The 18,915-nt window shown below is 50.3% G+C and overlaps 2 protein-coding genes across 7 annotated transcripts in view; one reads left to right on the top strand and one right to left on the bottom strand.

Annotated features, from left to right (window-relative positions):
- ARHGAP44 (Rho GTPase activating protein 44) overlaps positions 1-3,339 on the top strand; it is a 218,882-nt gene extending 215,543 nt beyond the window's left edge. For 3 of the 4 annotated variants that reach the window (XM_011965674.1, XM_011965676.1, XM_011965673.1), the window contains one exon: positions 1,745-3,339. In XM_011965674.1, coding sequence (XP_011821064.1) covers positions 1,745-1,884 — 140 coding nt within the window. In that variant the 3' untranslated portion in view covers positions 1,885-3,339. The remainder of the gene's footprint in view (positions 1-1,744) is intronic. The other variant, XM_011965675.1, reaches the window with a different exon arrangement.
- Positions 3,340-4,008: 669 nt separating this feature from the next.
- ELAC2 (elaC ribonuclease Z 2) lies at positions 4,009-18,047 on the bottom strand. 3 transcript variants are annotated; one of them, XM_011965668.1, is made up of 16 exons: positions 17,432-18,047; positions 17,265-17,337; positions 16,500-16,612; positions 15,039-15,134; positions 13,993-14,131; positions 13,826-13,911; positions 11,766-11,884; positions 10,042-10,138; positions 8,168-8,306; positions 7,565-7,603; positions 7,329-7,438; positions 6,604-6,703; positions 6,405-6,525; positions 6,066-6,144; positions 5,331-5,475; positions 4,009-4,663 (listed from the first exon to the last, which is right to left on the bottom strand). In XM_011965668.1, the coding sequence occupies exons 1-16, from the start codon at positions 17,506-17,508 to the stop codon at positions 4,436-4,438; spliced, it is 1,761 nt and encodes a 586-aa protein (XP_011821058.1). In that variant the 5' UTR covers positions 17,509-18,047; the 3' UTR covers positions 4,009-4,435. The 3 variants fall into 3 exon arrangements, with proteins under 3 accessions (XP_011821058.1, XP_011821059.1, XP_011821060.1); XM_011965669.1 differs by having other exon boundaries at positions 13,826-13,908; positions 17,432-18,041; XM_011965670.1 differs by having other exon boundaries at positions 15,039-15,059; positions 17,432-18,041.
- Between the last annotated feature and the right edge of the window lie 868 nt (positions 18,048-18,915).

The following is an 18,915-nucleotide window of genomic DNA, read 5'->3' as shown; positions in this document are numbered from 1 at the left end:
CACCCTGTATTATTCCCATTTGACTGCTGAGGCACAGGGAAGGTAGGAAGCTTGTCCAAGCTCACGCTCTTCCTGCCTGACACATTTGGGATTTTTGAATCTAAGCGGGAGAGCTTGTGTTCTTACCTGATAGCGAACCCTGCACAGCGAGGTGGGCCCCGGGCCGCTCAGCCTCACACCTGTGCAGAGACATGACCCAAGCAGCCGGGGAAAGGCAGAGGTGGGCCTGAGGCCACCTGCTTCAGAGGAATAAGTGGCACTGGCTGTTCCTCCAGCCCCACCCCCTAAATCTCTGCTTCTCATCAGGCAGCAAAACAAAGACCGGAAGGACATGAGGGCTGCCTGGGGGGTGGGGCTAAGGGAAGACCTTTGTCCCAGAGCTTCCATGTTTGTATGATGTCTTTCAGGACAGTGTCCAAATGTATGTCTGTACACTTAGTATGGTATTCCTCAGTCTGAACATTTGTTCCCCTCCTCTGCCTCCTGAAGTGCTCCCAGCCTCGCAAAGCTAAGTGAGGGCCAGAAACCAAGCGCGGTGGTTCACGCCTGTAATCACAACACTTTGGGAGACTGAGGCGGGTGAATCACCTGAGGTCAGGAGTTCGAGACCAGCCTGGCCAACATGGTGAAACCAAGTCTCTACTAAAAATACAAAAAAAAAAAAATTCCGGGCGTGGTGGCGGGCGCCTGTAATTTCAGCTACTCAGGAGGCTGAAGCAGGAGAATTGCTTGAACTCAGGAGGCGGGGGTTGTAGTGAGCTGAGATGGTGCCATTGCACTCCAGCCTGTGCGACAAGAGCAAAACTCCATCTCAAAAAAGCAAAAAAAAAAGGAAAACTAAGCAGGCGAAGGAGGGGGACAGCATGACGAGCGTAAAGAACCCAGGGGATCTGTGTTCTCTGGCTCTCTGGTGTACCACATCCCGGAAGAGTCAGCAAGCACAGCCTTGTCAGTTTCCCCCCCGGGGCGGGGCTGCAGCAGCAAGGCCATTTTTAACATGCTGTGGCAAACAGACTTTGTGTCTACTCAGCTGCCAGTCTAAGGACTTCTGTCGTCTTTGCCGACTCACAGATGTCCAGACATGGAGCTGTTATTTCGAGTACATTTCTCCTGTTCATCTTGCCGGGAAAAAAAATGACCTTTTAATGCTCCTGATAAGGATGTCACTAGAGGTGGGGGTTTTCCTGCAGTTAGGGACAGTTGGCACACCCATGACGACCAGGGTCCTGAGGGAGACCTTCTACTCCGCCCATGTCAGCCACCCAAAACGCAGCCATTTCTTAGAGTGAGGACACTGGTTCAGGGTTCCCCGATTCACTCGTAGACTTGAGAGGAGAAAGGGGTACTTTTCCACTGTCTCACGTCCTGTCCCTGCAGATTCTGGGGAATGAAATGCAGTCTGATATACATCCCCAAAGAGATGTCATTGAGACTTACTCAGCATCCTCCTTATCAAGAATAAAGGACCCTGTGGCTTGGCAGGGAGGCGCTGTTCTGGCCTTCCTGTCTGAACCACAGTGGCACATCGTGGGTTTGCTTTGGTTCTGCAAACTTACGGGGTAGAAGCAAAGCAGGCATGACCACAACCTGATTGTGCCACAAAACGCTTAAACCAACCTCCAAATGATCTATCCCTAGAATACCACCACCCCTGCTTCCTAAGGCTGACATTGTTTGCCTGCAACTAGGTTCTCATTTGCCGGGAGGCCCCCTTTCAACCGCCTTTCTCTCTGCCGCCTTCCAGATCTTGTCCACTTTGATATTCCCTCGATCCACATAGAGCTCGGGTCGACACTCCGCCTGAGTCCCCTGGAGCACATGCGGCGACACTCAGTGACTGACAAGAGGGACTCGGAGGAGGAGTCTGAGAGCACCGCCCTCTGACATGGCACCGCCCATCCTGCCTCGCGTGTACATACATCACGGGCCCTAGGAACGCCGCCAGGAGCAGCGTCCGTGAGCTTGCCAAGTGTTCTCTGCTGGCTCTTTCCTGCCACTGCCAACGCGAGGTTGGAGTCTGGCAGGAAATTGTGATCGCCAGTCCGTGTGGTGATGCTGGTGGTGCAGATTTTGTTTGTTCCTTTCGGGTGGTGACTTCGGCCTTTTGTTTGACCTTTGCCTTTTGACTTTGTGCCTCTTTTGATCCACTTTCAGCCTCCATGCCAAGCAACACCCCCCTCTCCATCCAAGGCTGGTCAGGAGCGTCCTTTGCAGGGTCGGAGTGGTGCGGGAGAGGCTCACTTTGCCTGGTGAGACCCGAGGGCTGCTACCTTTTCCTCGGACGGCTCATGGCAGGTCTTGCAGGAGCAGTTTAATGGCCACAGAAAGGAAGCAGGACAGCAGGGTCCCTGTCACCCACACCTAGACCAGGTCCGGGATTCTAGCAGTCCTGGGGCACTGACCTTTGCCAGCCACTCGGGGGAGGCCTTGCCACTGGAAAACCTTCCGGGCTGCCCCCATCAGTGGGCTCCAAAGTAAGTGGCTGAAGACAAAAATGTGTTTCGCTTCCTAAGTTTTCCTTTTTCCACTGTGTGACTGAAAGCTCCTATATCATTTTCTACTTCTGAATCTATAAAACAAGCCTGACGGTGTCTGGAGGCCCCAACGGTGGCCTCCATGTCCCCAAATCTATTGGCTATATGAGAGTAATTTTACTCCTCTAGGTACCTAAAGGCACCCAGCTCACTAGTCTGTGGGGTCCTGGAGCCTGCCTCTTCTTTCTGGAGGTTCAAACTGAATAGCAATAATTATGTTACCCAAAGCATGTGGAGGAAAAGTGAAACCGGCCACGGAGACACCGGGCCATGGGCTCGGCCTGCGGTGTGGCCTGCTTTGCTCACCAGCGTCAGCCGCTCATCCCTTCTCATGAAGTCCCATCCGGTCATGGGGACGAGGGCTGGGAGGGTACTGGGGAGCCTCTTCACACTTGGGGATTAGGGGAGTGAGAAAAGATTTGGGCCATGCATGCAAAGTAAAAGTTTAAAATTTTATCCTTTTAAAATAGATATAATATACCTATACATGATATAATATTTGTATATATGAAATCTCTCTATATTTGTTTAATTTGAGCCATTCAATCTAAACCAATGTACAGGTGTACAATGAAAAATTTAAATGCTTAGTTATTTTTCCCAACACAGTGTAAAGTCACCCTCCTCTGAGAGTGGGATGTGCAGACTTTTGATGTTACAGCTTTGCTCACTTCCTGGCAAGGGCAGTTCACGCCTCAATTTGTAATGGGAGTCTGGGGTAAGGGTGGGGGTTGAAAGTTATCTTTAAATACATGTACAAATCGTTGTCAAAAGTAATGTTATTAAAATAGATTTATTATCCCTGGGCTTGGCATCTGTTCTGGCTTTAATAAACCTGCGGGGATGTGGCTGTCAATCTCGAATGTGCGCCCGGTTGGCACCTGAAGGTCACCACTAGTGTAAAGCAAGTCGCTGGTTGAGCTCTCACTTGTCGCTTGAGTTTTTAAAGCACTTTTCATGTTCTCCCGGGTAGGGAGAATATACAGCAAGTACTAGATTCGACTTGGAAAATGCTCTCCATTTGTCAAGCACTAATCTGTGTCTGTAAATCCCACCAGGAGGACAAAAGAAACCAGCTCCGTGTGCCATTTCTCAAAACCTTCAAGGGCAAAGTGATCCTCACTCTCAGTATGGAAGCAACAGAGCAAATCTATTGTCTCCACTTTTACCCAGAACCACCAGAAGACTTGCATTTCCCTGACCACTGACACTAGCCCGGCCAGGCTCTCACTGATAGGGGAAGCACGCCCTGCTGTGAGCTGGCACAGCTTGAGTTCTGTCAAAAGACTTGGCGAACGAGGGTGGCTCTCTCAGGACAGGTTCCAGAGGTGCTCACTACGATGGGGGATGACTTCCAAGCCAGCCGGGTACCAGGCAGCTGCCATGCTGCAGCGCAGAGAGCCTTCTCCAAGGCGGTGCCCAGCAGACCCTGCTCTGTAGCAGCAGCAGGAGGAAGCAAAAGAACTCACAGTTCCAAACTCCATCTTTATTGCAGCTGAAATACTATTTTCGTTGAGTCTCGGACACTGAGACCCAGTGTTCCTGTGACTCTGCTTGTCTCTGGCGTGCAGGGAATCACTTTGCTGGATGAGAGGAAAGGTGTTGCCGTCTGTTTCCATGACTTCTTAAAATACTGCCTTGAAGTGAAATTAGTTCATTTGCTTGCTTCCGTGTAGCAGCCTCCTGTTCCACGGCTGTGCCAGGCACCAGTCCTAAGAGGCGTCTATAAACTAGTGCTTATCTGGGAGTCCAAGCCTCGGCACAACTCCACACCACCTATCCTGAGCTGCCTCCTGCGTGGACCATGCTCTTCAGCTTCTACCAGCAAGGAGGGCAGATACGGGTGCGTGCGTGGGGCAGAAGACACACAGCCGTCAGAGTTCAGGGTCACTCCCAGATCTTCACTGGGCTCTGACCTTCTTGCTCTGTGGCTCCTCTGTGTGGGCCCGTTTCTGCTGGGGCTCCCCATCCTCCAGGTCGTCTGTCAGAGCCCTGGACAGGAGGGCCGCCCGCACCTGCCGCAGCTCCCGCTTCTCCCTGCGCTCCTCCATCTCCTCAATGTCGCCAGCAAACAGGGCTTTCAGTGGGGGAATCAGCTTGGGCACTGTTGGAAAGTCTCCAAAGGAGACCTAGAAGACACAATAGAAGACAAGGACATGCCTCAGAGGGGCAGAGGTGGGGACAGGAGCTGGGAGAGATGCAGTCATGCGCTCACACAGCAGCGCCAACGCCCCCTCCTTACGCACAAGCCAACAGGTCACAGTTGAAATGGAAAAAAGCATGGCATGGAGGGAGCCCTCTAAAGAAGGGACAGAGTCTCCCCAGGCCTGGCTAAGGGCCTCCGGAGAGGGAAGGGAAAGCAGTCCAGATGCTCTCAAAGTCAAGCTCCTGAAAAAGGAGGCCTGGTTTGGGCCCCGCCCCTTCATTCCGGAAGGCCAAAGCTCAGGCCTGGCTTTCCCACTCACAAGAGGCAACCACCTGTCTCACAGGTCTGTGCTGAGGCTCAAATGCCATGACTGTGTGAGCAGTCCAGGCCTGAAAAGACTCTTCAGAAATTTCCAGTGGACTGAGACCGAAGACTAGCTGGCCCCTGCAGGAGGTGGGTCTCACCAGCAAACCCAGCGTGGTTTGACCTGGTTAGTGACGGGTAGATACCCTTTTCCCACGGTGGCCCCAAAGAAGAAAGCTAACTCCAGCTGACTGTCCTACTCAGTGTGTAGAATCCCGTCTCCCTGCCCCGTCCCTGCCCCGTCCGTGCCCCTTCCCCGCCCCGTGCTGCCCACGTGACATACAGACCTTCATGTGGTCAAAGGCAATTCCCACTTTCTCGTTGAAGTCGGGGCTAAAGAGGGGGACCTTGGCGTAGCGCTGGCTGAAGTGGTTCAGCATGATGAACTCCGCGTTCATCCGCATCCCCACACGGATGGCTTGGGACGTTGTGCTGCGGGCAAAGGACAGAGCAGACTGAAGCTGAACCCAAGTGCAAGACTGCGAAGAGTGGCACAGACCCTGGCAGTCAACTGCCAGGCTACCTGGGGAAGCTGGTGGGTTTTCTTAATGAGCACCTCTGTAGCCAGCACAATCTCCCCTGAGGGCCAGAGCCTTCACACACTCCCCTGAATGAAGCCCACCCTCTGTATTGGCTGCCAAATCTGTCTATGAGGGCACCCAAAGAGAAAGCACAGGGCCCACCTGGGGTAATGCACTCTTTCGTCGAAATTAACAGCCCAAGATTCAGTCCCCCAGCCCCCACCTTCCCCTGGCAATTCTCTGACGTGGTTTAGAGTTTATTCAGCTATTTCTAAATGCTTTCAAAAAACTGTGCCTCACTCTAGAACCTTGCCTAGAAAATTGTGCAAAAATAAAGGCCAAGGGCCTGTGAGCATTGCCATAGGTCAAGGAAGCCCCCATAGCCCTTGATAGGAAGCAGGGCAGCACCACATCAGTGGAGACACAAATGATGGCTGCTCAGTGTCACATAGTAGGGGAGGGGGAGGATATGGGGGACAAGGACTAACCGGCCTTTGCTACCTGTGTGTCTTTTCCACTGCTTCCTCTTCCAAACCATCTTCCAGGGTGGCTTCATGTATCAGGAGGGTGGCATCTTTCCCTGGAGAAAAAGCACAAGGATCAGGGCGGAGTTCTCTGCAAGAACAGCACACAGGCCTCAGTCACGTGCTGTTTCCTGGTCTCAACACTCGGCTCCCCTGGCCCTGGGTCTGCCTATTAGGATGACAACCAGAGACTCTGAGGGCAGGGACTTGAGTCTCCTGCCTCTGCTGCTGTTTCCCCCCAAACTCAGCTGCATTCACCTCCAGCGACACAAACCCCAGAGCAACCTCACGGTGGCTGGCTTCTTCCTCTACTCACCCATCCGGACCAGAGCCTCACAGGGCATGGTGTCCCCGGAATAGACCACTTTCCAACCAGAGGTGTGCACCAGCGCACAGCCAAACGCATGCCTGCAGTGCCGCACCAGACAGGTCTGAAACTAAAAGGGCGGGGCTGGAGGGCTCTGCAGCTCTGCTCCCCATCTCGCCCCCACGATGCCTGCAGTGGTGCCTCTTACCTCTTCCAAATCACATGTTCCCAACAGCGAACTGATCAATCTTTCCACTGCAGGACTGGGGATCTCAGCCCCTACCTGAAGGTATTTGGCAGGAATCATACTGTAAAAAGACAAAACATTTAAAACATTTCTTGGACATCTGGAACCAAAGTTTAAGTCTTTGGCTGCAGAACCCCAAAATCATTCTTAGGTAGAAACATGATTGAAATCATAGTCCCTAAGATGAAGAAACAGCTGTCAAATACAAAGAGCCAAACCCAAGCCTCTGGGCCACTGGGAGAGACCCAGCAGGTGAATACCGCCTCCAGCTCAGGCAGCACAGGCCACGGCGACTCCAGCAGAGGGGACTCCTTCCCCTTGGGGTGAGGATGGCGCCACCTCCCGCTGGCCACACACCTGGTCTGGACAGTCTCTGTGCTAGCCACTATTTGGGTGCTTGGCTCCGGAACTCTCATGAAGAAAAGCTGGTCAATGTTTAGAAAGCAGCTCAGAACTCAAATGAGGACTGGGAAGAAATGCTTCTAAGAAAATAAGCATGATGTGGGAACTATCTAATGGTTTCTGTCCTTCAGCCAGAGCACTTCTCTCTTGCTTCTGCCTTCTGGGACAATGTCAAGGGCAAGGCTCCTGGGGGATAGTGGTAACTGCCCCAGTGTCAACCTTGAGCTTCTGAAGGAGGTGGAAGCAAGCAACAACCCAGGGGCCAGGCTGCCCTGGATGCTCACCTGACGTGGTGCAGGACCTCCTGGCACTGGTTGTGGTACTGCTGGAGCCAGGCTTTGAGCTGGGTGGGGGCAACCACCAGCAAAGGGTGAAATGGCTTTCCCAAAGACGCCTGAAACAAAAAATCCAAGTGCTGACTCAACGATGGAACATCTCAATAAACGCTGGAGGCCAAGAGGCGTGGCGGATGATGTGTAAACCACTGGAACTCAAAACGTCGATGAAGTGCCGCACTTACCAAGGCTCGTTCTCTCTGCAGCAAGATATTTAGCAAGCCCTGGCAAGGAAACAGGAAACATGCATTAGCCAGGCCCGAGGATGATCTCCTTCGGGTTAGGGTCTGCAGCCCTCCCTCTTGCAGGAGTTGCCAGCCCTATGTCACCCACCAGTCTCCAACACGGCCGCAGTGGGGGTGGCACATGCTAAGCCCCCTGCGCCATGACCCTGAAATGTCATAGGCAGAAAGCAATGGGACCCGTATTGGGAAGAGGGCAATGGCCCAGAGCCCAGCACCCCAGGAGACCAAGGTGAGGGTCTCATAGCCACACTTCCGGCATCTGGCCAAAGCTTCCTCTGAGCAGGCCGTGTGAGATTCAAAATTCAAGGCTGGGTAAACCCAAAGCTGTCCTGCTGCAGGAAAGGAACTAAATAGAGAGAGAAGACATTCCTGTGGCACAGAAGGACTACGTTGAGTTTTGTAAAAGACCATTTTCTAGCTAGAGATGAGTAAGAAAAGCTTGGGCAAGTTAGGGAAGCAGAGGAAAAGATGCGGCCAAAGGGCCAACTCAGTGTGGCAGTGCCTCCTCCAGGCTCCAGCTTTGTGGTCCAGCCCAACACTCACCGTGTGGTGATCTGCGTGCAGGTGGGACACAAACACGGCAGCCAGGCTGCCCAGGATCCGGTCCACCTGGTCTCCATAATGACGGTACAGCTGCCCAAACGTGCCCTCACCACAGTCCAGTAGCAGAGACATGTCGGGGCTACAGAAGAGAAGAGCAAGAGAGTCACCGCCACTGGGAGGGCTGCCGACAGTTCAGAGGCTGATGTCTGCTTTGGACAAGACCAGGAAGCAGCTGTAGAAAGGTCTGGCTCTCGTGCTTTTCTTTGAGGAGCTAATATAAAAGCCAATTAATTGAACCGTAAAGGTAATTTTACATGTGTCATCCTGTTTACAGCAAAGGATTATACATGGAACCCTGAAACCCTTTCAAGTATACTTACACAAAGGCTGGGCATCAAAAAAAAAAAAAAAAAAAAGTTTATAGGAGGCTTAAAGCATTTAGTCCTAACAATAAATCTGACTACACAGACTGACTGTGGCCACAGCCTCTCTTGAGAATACCAGGACAGACACTGGGCCATATGAGACTGTTTCTAGGTCCAGCTGCCGTCGGACTTTTCCCCCTTTGCATGCGGTCGGGGTTTCCTCAGTTCATGTCCTCAAAGACACCTGGGGCCGGGCGGGCTGCAGGTGCTTCATTCAGGGAGCTAGTTAACGCAGACTCCCAGGTGCCACTCGGGGTTTCTGACTTGGTTTTAGGCAGGGCTCTGGGAGCTTGGATTCTGACAAGCTTCTTGGGCTATTCTGACGTGCAGTGCATTTCAGAAGCTCTGCTCCAAGGCAGAGAGAGTGCTGACCCGCTCTGGCCTTCTTCCTTCTCTGGGAGGAGCCAGGAAGACGGAGAGGGCTGCACCCATTTTGCAGAGAGAAGCCTCAGTGCTGAGACATGACCTTCCGGGGAAAAGGGAGTTGGGACACAAGGTGGCAACAGCACCTTCCCATTAGCTTCAGCCGGTTCAAAAGCCACTTGCAGGGGGGTCAGGTCAGCAACTTAAAAAGCCCTTCTTCCCCCAGGATCTCAGCCCCCGGGAGAGGCCGGCTCACTCCAAGCTGCTTTATTGCATGTCCTCGTCCACAGAGAAACACACCCCCAGATAGTGTATTTCTGATGTCAGGGCACATCTCGTCACTGCTGTATGTATTTAATGCACTATTTGCTTGTTTCTCATCCATCACTAGCATCTAAGATGACAAAGCAAAATTTAAAAACAAACCTACTAATGCACAATCTTATTTTCTTCACATACTATCTGCAGAGGTAACATGTACATTTCACAACGCGTTTGACTAATCTCTCTGCTGATAAACGACCCCAGGCAAACCCAAGAGAATCAACTAAAAAACATGTCAAGGGGAATCCAATAAAGGGGCTGAACACAAATGTGCAGAACCCTAAAGCTTTTGAACATACTAGCAACAGATAGCTGGGGGACAATACCAGGTAGCAATCCAGACCCCAAGTCCCCGCTCAAACTTCAGATGCCCCACTTACCAGCTGTAGGAACTACAGCAAGTCACCTCTCTGAGCATCGGTTCACCCCTCAACAAAATGGGTAGTTACTCACCACTTCATAGGATTAATGTAAAAATTAAACGAGATGATTTCTTAGGTGTAGTGCACACAGTAATATCAGCTATTTTTATTAAAAGACATCATGGGATGAACTGTGGTGATTCCCAGGGTAAAAACATTGCTACTGAGGCTATAAAATGCAGTAAGGCCACGCTCCTCTCCTAGACACTCCAGGCGACATGACAAGTGACAGGGCTTGATACCGCTGCATTTTCAAATCGACTGGTGAGGGCAGCAGGACTTTGGTTTAAAAAGGAAACACGCCTTTGATGGAAGGCTGCTTCCTGGGAGAGTAGCATACCTTATGTTGACAAGTGTGGCACTGACATTTCGAATCTTCATCGGGACGGCAGACCCTGTTCCAAGGAAGACGATTTCTGGGTACTGACTTCTTTTCTCTGTGAAAAAATCCATGTGAAACAATCCGTTCCTTGGGGTCAAAAGGGAGCCAGCATGCAGCCCTGAGAAGGTGCAACGCTTTGAGTATCATTGGTTTGTCCCCAAACCTCATGTGGAAACGTGCTCCCCAGTGTGGCGGTGTTGGGAGGCGGGGCCTAGTGGGAGGTGTTTGGGCTACGGGGACGGACCCTCCTGAGTGGCTTGGAGCTGCAGTAGTTAAGTAGTGGCTCTCAGGAGACTGGAGTACTTCTCAAGGGAATGGATTTGTTCCCGGGGGAGGCGGTTGTTATAAAGCCAGGGTGCGGCCCAGGTGTTCCCATCTTCACAAGCGTCCACTTCCTACTTGCCCTCTTCTGCCATGTTATGGCACAACGTGAAAACCGTCACTGGGAGCTAGGGCCGTGACCTTGCAGAACCACGAACTAAATAAACCTCTTTTCTTGATAAATTACCCAGTCTCACATATTCTTTTACAATAATAAAAAACACACTAAGACAGATGGGTAAGCAACACAGTTCCGTCCAGCTTCCCAGGAAGGGGACTGGCAGGCCCCTGGCAACCGCCCCCACACAAAGGACTTCACACCAATGTGGGACCCACTGGCTATTTGTCACCAAAGGGCTGAGAAGAAGAACAAATAAATTCTCTAGTCACTTCTTCAAAAGAATTTCTGTCATTCTTTTACATTTAAAAAATGACATTTCTTTATGCTGGGAATTGTCATTTATTTCAAGAGAGCAGTGTGTGCCTTGCATCCAGCTATTACTGCAAGACCATGCACTTCGGTCTCATCCTTCCAGTTCTATCAGGTAGGAAATGCTCTGCTTCACAAGGGAGAAACAGACTCAGAGGCCCAGGTTTCCAGTGAAGATGGTAAGAGGCAGGGTCAGGATTCAAATCCAGGGAGACCCGATGGTTCCAAAGTCTGTGCCCGGCCCTCAACCTCAGTTGAGTGACGTGGCCAAGATCCTCCAGGGATGTGCATCCACAAAGCCAGGACGAGATCCCTGCCAGCCAAGTCCCTGTTCAAAGCTCTTTCCACAGGCGCTAAACTGTTTCACTCAATGCATGTCTTGTCAAGAATGCTGGGGTGCCATCGCCAAATGCTCTGATTGGGTGGAATTGGGATTCTTTTTTTTTTTTGAGATGGAGTCTCGCTCTATCGCCCAGGCTGGAGTGCAGTGGCGCGATCTTGGTTCACTGCAAGCTCCGCCTCCTGGGTTCACACCATTCTCCTGCCTCAGCCTCCCAAGTAGCTGGGACTACAGGCGCCCGCCACAACACCCGGCTAATTTTTTGTATTTTTAGTAGAGACAGGCTTTCACCACGTTAGCCAGGATGGTCTCGATCTCCTGACCTCATGATCTTCCCGCCTCGGCCTCCCAAAGTGCTGGGATTACAGGCGTCAGCCACCATGCCCAGCCAGGAATTGGGATTCTTAAACTCCACAAAGCCCCCTCCTCTAATGGCCATAATTCTAACATAGAGCCAAAGTAGAGAAGCCCTGGATTAAACTGAAAAGCCAGGTTAGAATGCACCCCGCCAGCACTCTACTCAATGCTGTGAAAACAGCAGGAGGGGGCACAACCCAGGAAAGAAAGGCTGCTCTGCGGGCTCCCACTCACCTGCTGGGGCTGGGCCGTCCTGTGCACTCCTCCTGCACTCCTGCACGCTCTCCTGGAAGTTGGGAAGCTGCAGCGCCTCGTCTATGAATTCCTGAGGATTGCAAGTAATAATGGCATCCCTGCAGGGGGAGAGAGAAGCATCTCAGGTGACGGACGGCGTATATGGCCTCAGCAGACCCTAACGTGGATGTCCAGAATAAATTCAGGGGGACAATCTGCAGGAAGTTCCTTCCGATCAACACTGAAGGGTAAGTGACTAGGATCTGGGGCAGTTCTGCTCCACCGCCTTTTGGATGCTGCCTCGCTCTGCCTCAGGGCCAGTCACTACTGATGCTCAGGACAAGATGCTTTTTTCTTTCTCTGTGGCCAGTGCTGCTGTCCTGGTGCAGGACCCCAACCTCTACTTCCTAGGCTGTGACAACCAAAAATGTTTCCAGACATTGCCAAACGTCCTCGAAGGGGTGAATGGTCCCAGCTGAGAAGCAGAGTCCCTAGAGGAGTGACTCTGAAACTCATGTTCACATCCAGGAACCTTGGCAAAATGCAGAAGCCAATTCAGCAGCTCTACACTGAGATCTCACTTTCCTAGCAAGCCCCAGATCACATGGAGTGACAACTTCTTGGACAGGCGGCTCTTCAACCTGGCAGAGCATTAAAATCATCTGGGGGCTTGTAAGTCCCAAGCCTAACTTTCAAGATCCAATTCACTGGGTCTGGGGCAGGCCCTATGCATTATTTTTCACAAGCATGAGGTAAATGTGAATGTCGGCTAGGGCTGGGAATCGCTGCTGTGTGTTAAGAGCCTGTGCAGATGCTGACAAATGGACACCAGGTTCTTTAACCCCGCGATGTCACTGTGGGCCCGAGTCTTGCTACTACAGTCTCTTAAAGGGCCCCAAGTATCCAACCTCAACAGCATACAGCATCCAGTCATAATCCAGCACATGCTCTATTCTAATACAAACACTATGGAGTGGGCAGGCAACTTAAAATCAAGGTTCAGATCTTTAAAAATTAAAACAGGCCTGGCGTAGTGGTTCATGCCTGTAATCCCAGCACTTTGGGAGGCCGAGGCAGGTGCATCACCTGAGGTCAGGAGTTCGAGACCAGCCTGGCCAACATGGTGAAACCCTGTCTCTCCTGAAATTACAAAAAATGAGCCAGGCGTGGTGGCAGGCGCCTGTAATGCCAGCTACTCGGGAGGCTGGGGCAAGAGAACTGCTTGAACCTGGGAGGCGGAGGTTGCAGTGAGCTGAGATCACACCATTGCACTTCAGCCTGGGCAACAAGAGTGAAACTCGGTCTCAAAAAGAAAATAAGTTACAATTAAGATGTGGGGCAGTAAGGCTGTTCACTTTCCTGGTTGGAGTGTACTGAAAGAGGCTTTCAAGATGGCATTTTACATTTATTAAGTACCTTAACAAGTGTCACACTCTGGGCCAGTAATCCCACATTTACGAATGACTTGAAGGGAACAGACTTCCCATCAAAGATTTATATGTAAGACATTTATTGTTTCATTAAAACAGCAAAAAATTGGAAACATCCCAAATGAGCAAACATCCCTATTTGGAATACCAATAAAAATCTTGTTACTTAAGACTATTTAGTGACACAGGAAAAGACTGTCAGGCCATAAACCCACATACACAAATCAAAAAAAAAAAAAAATGTTATCAACCATTATCTGTGGGCCACAGGATTATGGGTAACTTTGTTCATCACACATTTCTTATTTTCTATACTGTGAAACACATGAGCTCTATCACTGCTACTTCCATGCAAGGCAGTTTTAGAAAAGGAGAACTACTGGCCGCAATCCGCCCACCTCAACCCAGCCTGGAGTAGGCTGCTTTTCTAAATAAATCCGCACTGGCACACAGCCAAGCCCATTCATTAGCTTATTGTCCGTGGCTCTTTTGTGCTCAAAGCAGAGTTGAATAGTTGCAACAGAGACCATATGGTCTGGAGAGCCTCCTGAAACATTTACTATGTGGCTATTTACAGAAATGTTTCCCAACCCGACTGAGACGATTCCATTAGTTCAAGATGGCACAGACCTCTGCCACTCCCTCCTGGGACGGAGCTGGTACTTGAGGAGGCATTCACCCTGAACCACGGGCACGCTGAGGGTGGGGCCCTCCTGCTGAAAGAGACAAAATGCATTCATGGAGAGAAAGAGAAGGGGTGAGAGCTGGGCTGACGAGGGGCCGGTCTGAGACACTACCTTACGGGGGAAACTGGTGAGCAGGGGGAAGATGTCTGGGTGGATGAGGTTGAGCTGGGTTTGAATCTTGTAGCTGCGAAGGTTGTGAACTGAGGCACAGTTCTCATTCAGGACCAAGTGCTGGGTGTCAGGCCCAAACCTGCAATGAAACAGAGCCGGCATTTGCAGCGTTTGTTAGGAAGCAGTTCCCCGAGGAGTGGTGCTGAGCTCGGGAGTGGTAATGTGGATGAGGTGTTCAAACAGTTCAGTGACTTGCCCCAAACAGTGTTACTACATGGCCAAACATGGTCCCACTCCTGCTGTCTCAAAGCCCGGCGTTCCCTAGCTCAGCTGCCTTTCAGGTGTGCTGGGAAGAAAGAGAGGAAAAACAAGAAAAAGAAGATGTCCAGGGCATACAAATTGGGGACTCCAACCCTGAGGAATGAAAGAGACAGCAGGAGAGCAGGCCATGCAGCGAGGGGCAGGTAAAGGGGCCATGTGGGGAGACACAGGCAGGGGCCAAAAAGCAGCCCAAGGTCACCCCGCACCCGAGCTCAACTCATACGCCTCCACCTGGCCCTGGCCAGCGATGTCCTGAGGAAAAAGTGAAGCTCCCTCTCCTTCCAGTGACTAAACATCTACCTCCCAGGGCTGCTGGGGACGACCCTAGAGGAAATGAAGTGAAATGAAGGGTGTTTCACACACTGCCTCCCACAAAGTGGGCATTCAGTAAATGGAAGCTGTCATTTCATATCTGCAATCTCTTCTTTGGGATTCACTTCTGGAATCCTCAACCAAACGGCAGTATTCGTTCAGACACCCTGAAGAGTGTGGAGGATGTAAAATAAATGGAATCGTGTGGACACTGCGCCACCTAGCGGTGCATTGTCTTCCTAAATGTGGCACAGATCTGGGACGCCTAGAATTCTGGCAAGGCAGGAATCCCACAGAAAGTTTAGGCAGGCGCAGAAGGGTAGGTAGCGTTTGAAAGAGCAAGAGGGGAGGAGAGGGGAATCCACCACTGCCCATAAGAGTTACCCCAAGTGCCGCTGGGCTGGGCTCCATACCTCTCCATCCACTGCTGGTACCTGCTGTCCGCAAGCACAGATTCTGGGGCCATGTGAACCACCAAGGCCACGGGGGCATCTGCCTTTCCTTGGTACCTGGGCAGAAAAGTGGGGCTTTACAAAAGTGATGCAGACTCAGGACACACAAAGACAGGGACCATGCAGTCAGGGAGGGGCATCGTGTGGCCCTCTGTGGGCACTGCAGTGAGGTGACAGGCTCCACACCCGGGCCATGCTCTCACAGCAGACCCTGCTCCTGGTCCATTTCCAATGGACACAGGGTTCCTCTATCTGGCAAGCTCTGCTCTGGGCCTTCCAGTCGGCCTGGCTGATCCTTTCTCAGCACTGCAGTTCCTTATAGGGCTCTGACCTGCAAAGCCAGACCCACGCTCTCCCTGCCTCCTCCTGCTCCCGCTCTCCTTTCTCTCTCATGAGCCTTTCCTCGAATAAACCTCCTACACCTCCAATGCCACGTTGGTGTCTGTCTTCCAGAGGACCTGAGACACAGGCATGGAAAATGAAAATCGTCTGAAATTCCACCACCTGGACAACAGAGCACTTACTAACATGCCGATGCGTTTCCCTCCAGTTCCCTTTAAAAAGAAATGCACACGGTAGCTATTTTTATCTACCCCACCATCACCATGCATCTGCACATGGCTCTCAAACGACACCTCATTCACTGAAATGAGTTTTGGGCTCTGCTGCCCAACACTTGATTAAAATACAAAGCCCGGGCTACCAGGGCACCCACATTCACCCACAGAGAATAAAGCAGACCATGAAAGAACTCCTAACACTCTGACTCGGAAGGGGTACGGCAGCCCAAAAGGATTTGTTGTGGTAAGTAGAAAAAAACAAGTGAAAAAATCCAGGTAGATACAAACTAGGAACATGAAAAATACAGGTAAACTGTTAAGAGTGGGGGAAAAGACTCAAACTCAGATATGTGGGTCAAAGATGACTCCACCTGGGGTGAACTGGTTAACTTTGATGGAGGACAAAAACACAGTGGCAGGTGGCCCAAAAGACATTCCCCAGCTGTGATTCCATCCCATAACACAGACTCTTGACCACGACAGTCTCACACACTCTGACTCACCTTATTTGTTTCAATGCAGGTAATAGAAGGAAATTAATTCAGTTCAAAATAATCTGGGCATTAGTTAGAACTCATAAAAGTTCTAGAATTTCTTCTAGCATAAGAGCTGTAAGAGTTCTAGCTGAATTTCTAGTCCTCAGTGGTTTCTAGTTTTCAACCTTTTCTAATTTCACTTTGAGGCTGTGTACACCGGAGCCCACCAACTACCGACAGTGACTTAAGGCAGGAGTCCTGGCCTCTGAACTGTAAACCCAGACAGTGGGCCTTCCCAGAAACACGGCTCTTGCTACAAGATGCCCATGTCGATGCTGGGCTGCGCTTCAGCTCTCACTTCTCCCACCCTAGAGACCCCTCATTACCTCTGAAAGGTGGCATTCTCACAGATGGGTTGAATGAAGCCTTCATCTGGACATTCTACCACCACAAAAGCAGCACCAGGATCTGGAGGAGTACACAGCTCTTCAGCCAAAATCTGCAAAATCAAAAAAGCCCATCCACTGCGGTCACAGCTCAGCCACCAAACTGAACTGTCTTCAACGCAACTGCTAACATGACATATCCTATCCAGCGGGCTGAGAGGTAAACAAAGCACAAAACCAACTTTACACATCACCATCAACACCCTTCTGGTCTCTTTGTGGATACCTAAATAGGTAACTGTCAGGCTGAGGCACTTCAGGCCTACACTGGCCAGGAAAGGAGGCTTGGCATTAAGGTTTTCTTCAATCTGTGGCCACTGGTCTTAATCTCCTTAGAAGTCAGAGGAAATATCTTGACAAAGAATACGGTGACATTCCTCTGGACCATAAACCCCAGGCCCATCCATATGGGGTCTGTTGTTAGACACTGTCCTGAGCTCAAGTACCAGGGAAAGCATGCACCCTTTAAGGAGGAGGATGACCAGCTCCTAAAAGGACAATCTACAAAAATGCTCGAATGCAGCCGTGTTGACATGCGGGACAAACACAGATAAAAGAGGCCATTTTGTCACTTAGCTGAGTGATGTCCAAACTGTTCTATGTCCTTCAAAAGTGGCGTCTGTAGGGCCTGAAGCAGACAGATCTGCCCAGCATTCCGGACCCTACCTGTAACTGCTAAATCATCAAGAAAACCAGGCGTCTCACCTCTCTTCCCTCATGAGTGATGCTTTTCCCCTCCTTGACAGCAGCAATGATGGGAGCAATGGCAGCCGTCCCACTGAAATGAAGAGGCACGGCCTCCGTGAAATGGGATTTCCTTAAGTGGAAAGGTGTACCCAGTGGGTCCCAAGAAGCCTCGCCCCCACACTCACACTGGAAGGCCCAGCTCCTTTGCTTTGAGCACCAGGAAGCTTCCTCTCTTTAAGTGAAGCTGCAGCAAAGAGAACATAAATGTGATTTTAGCGGCTAATGAAGAAGTTTGGTTTTAATCAATTTTCTTAGAAGTGTATTTTTCCAGATTAAAAAAAAATAACGCTGGCCGGGCGCGGTGGCTCACGCCTGTAATTCCAGTACTTTCAGAGGCTGAGGCGGGAGGATCACCTGAGGAGTTTGAGACCAGCCTGACCAACATGGAGAAACCCTGTCACTACTAAAAATACAAAATTGGCCAGGCGTGATGGTGCATGCCTGTAACCCCAGCAACTCAGGAGGCTGAGGCAGGAGAATCACTTGAACCCCGGAGGCGGAGGTTGCAGTGAGCCAAGATCGCGCCATTGCACTCCAGCCTGGGCAACAAAAGCGAAAGTCCATCTCAAAAAAAATAAAAAATAAAATAATATTATTTGCTTACAATTCACTAAAACACCTTTATTGCTTTCAGAAGGTATACTATATTCTGAAGAAGTCATTTATTGTCAAATGCTTTAGTACTAAAAGCCAAAATGACTTAAATCAGTGTTTTATTTCCCAGCATTAACTCATTATAAATTTAATAAAATGTAATTCAATATGAAAGTTAATAAATATCCTTCAAGTATCATCGAGGAGAAACACTGTTCTGTCATTCTACATTCCTCCATAGCTAAAGGAATGTCACCAGGGCACTGCCTAACACAGCAACCAGCAAGCAAACTGCCATGTAACATAATATTTCAATGACAGTGATAGGCTAACAAAAGGATGGATGATTTTATTTCTCCTGTATTTTTCAATTATTTGGCAATATAACGCCACTGCTTTTATCTTGGAGAAAAATTACAATAAAAAATCCCTAATAGGCCAGGCACAGCAGCTCATGCCTGTAATCTCAGCACTTTGGGAAGCCGAGGCGGGTAGATCATGAGGTCAGGAGATTCAGACCGTCCTGGCTAAGGCGGTGAAACCCCATCTCTACTAAAAATACAAAAAATTAGCCAGACGTGGTGGCATGCGCCTATAGTCCCAGCTACTTGGGAGGCTGAGGCAGGAACCCAGCAGGTGGAGCTTGTAGTGAGCTGAGATCGTGCCACTGCACTCCAGCCTGGGCGACAGAGACTCTGTCTCAAAAAAAGAAAAAAAAAAAAACCCGTAATATATTATTATTTTAGAAAGGCAAACAATAATTCTATCAGAAAACTTCATAATCATTTTATAGGAAAAAAAAATGTTCACACACAGTAACAGAAAAAAGTCAGAAATGACATGTAGGCCTTTGAGTGCCGAATGACATTTGATTTTCATTTTCTCCTTTAAATCTTCATCAACTGAGACGCAAACTACTCTGTCTGACAGCTTTGAAGAGAGCAGTGGATCTCCCAACACGGAGGTTGAGATCTGAGAAGGGACAGACTGCCTGCTCAAGTGGGTCCCTGACCCC

The sequence above is a fragment of the Mandrillus leucophaeus genome, unplaced genomic scaffold, assembly GCF_000951045.1.
Source record: "Mandrillus leucophaeus isolate KB7577 unplaced genomic scaffold, Mleu.le_1.0 Scaffold732, whole genome shotgun sequence".
Classification (NCBI taxonomy): Eukaryota; Metazoa; Chordata; class Mammalia; order Primates; family Cercopithecidae; genus Mandrillus; species Mandrillus leucophaeus.
Note: the sequence above shows the minus strand (reverse complement) of the source record. Positions and strands in the feature narration are given on the sequence as shown.

Bases quoted from the DNA above. Each gene is read 5' to 3' on its own strand.
- ELAC2 (XM_011965668.1), bottom strand. From the start codon at position 17,508: ATGTTCTCTTTGCTGCAGCTTCACTTAAAGAGAGGAAGCTTCCTGGTG. The intron at 11,885-13,825 runs GTCTGTGCCATC...CTCCCCCTGCAG, and splicing joins CCCAGGAGGGAGTGGCAGAG to GGATGCCATTATTACTTGCA. The intron at 5,476-6,065 runs GTAGCAAAGGCC...CTTTGCCCGCAG, and splicing joins GCAGTGGAAAAGACACACAG to CACAACGTCCCAAGCCATCC.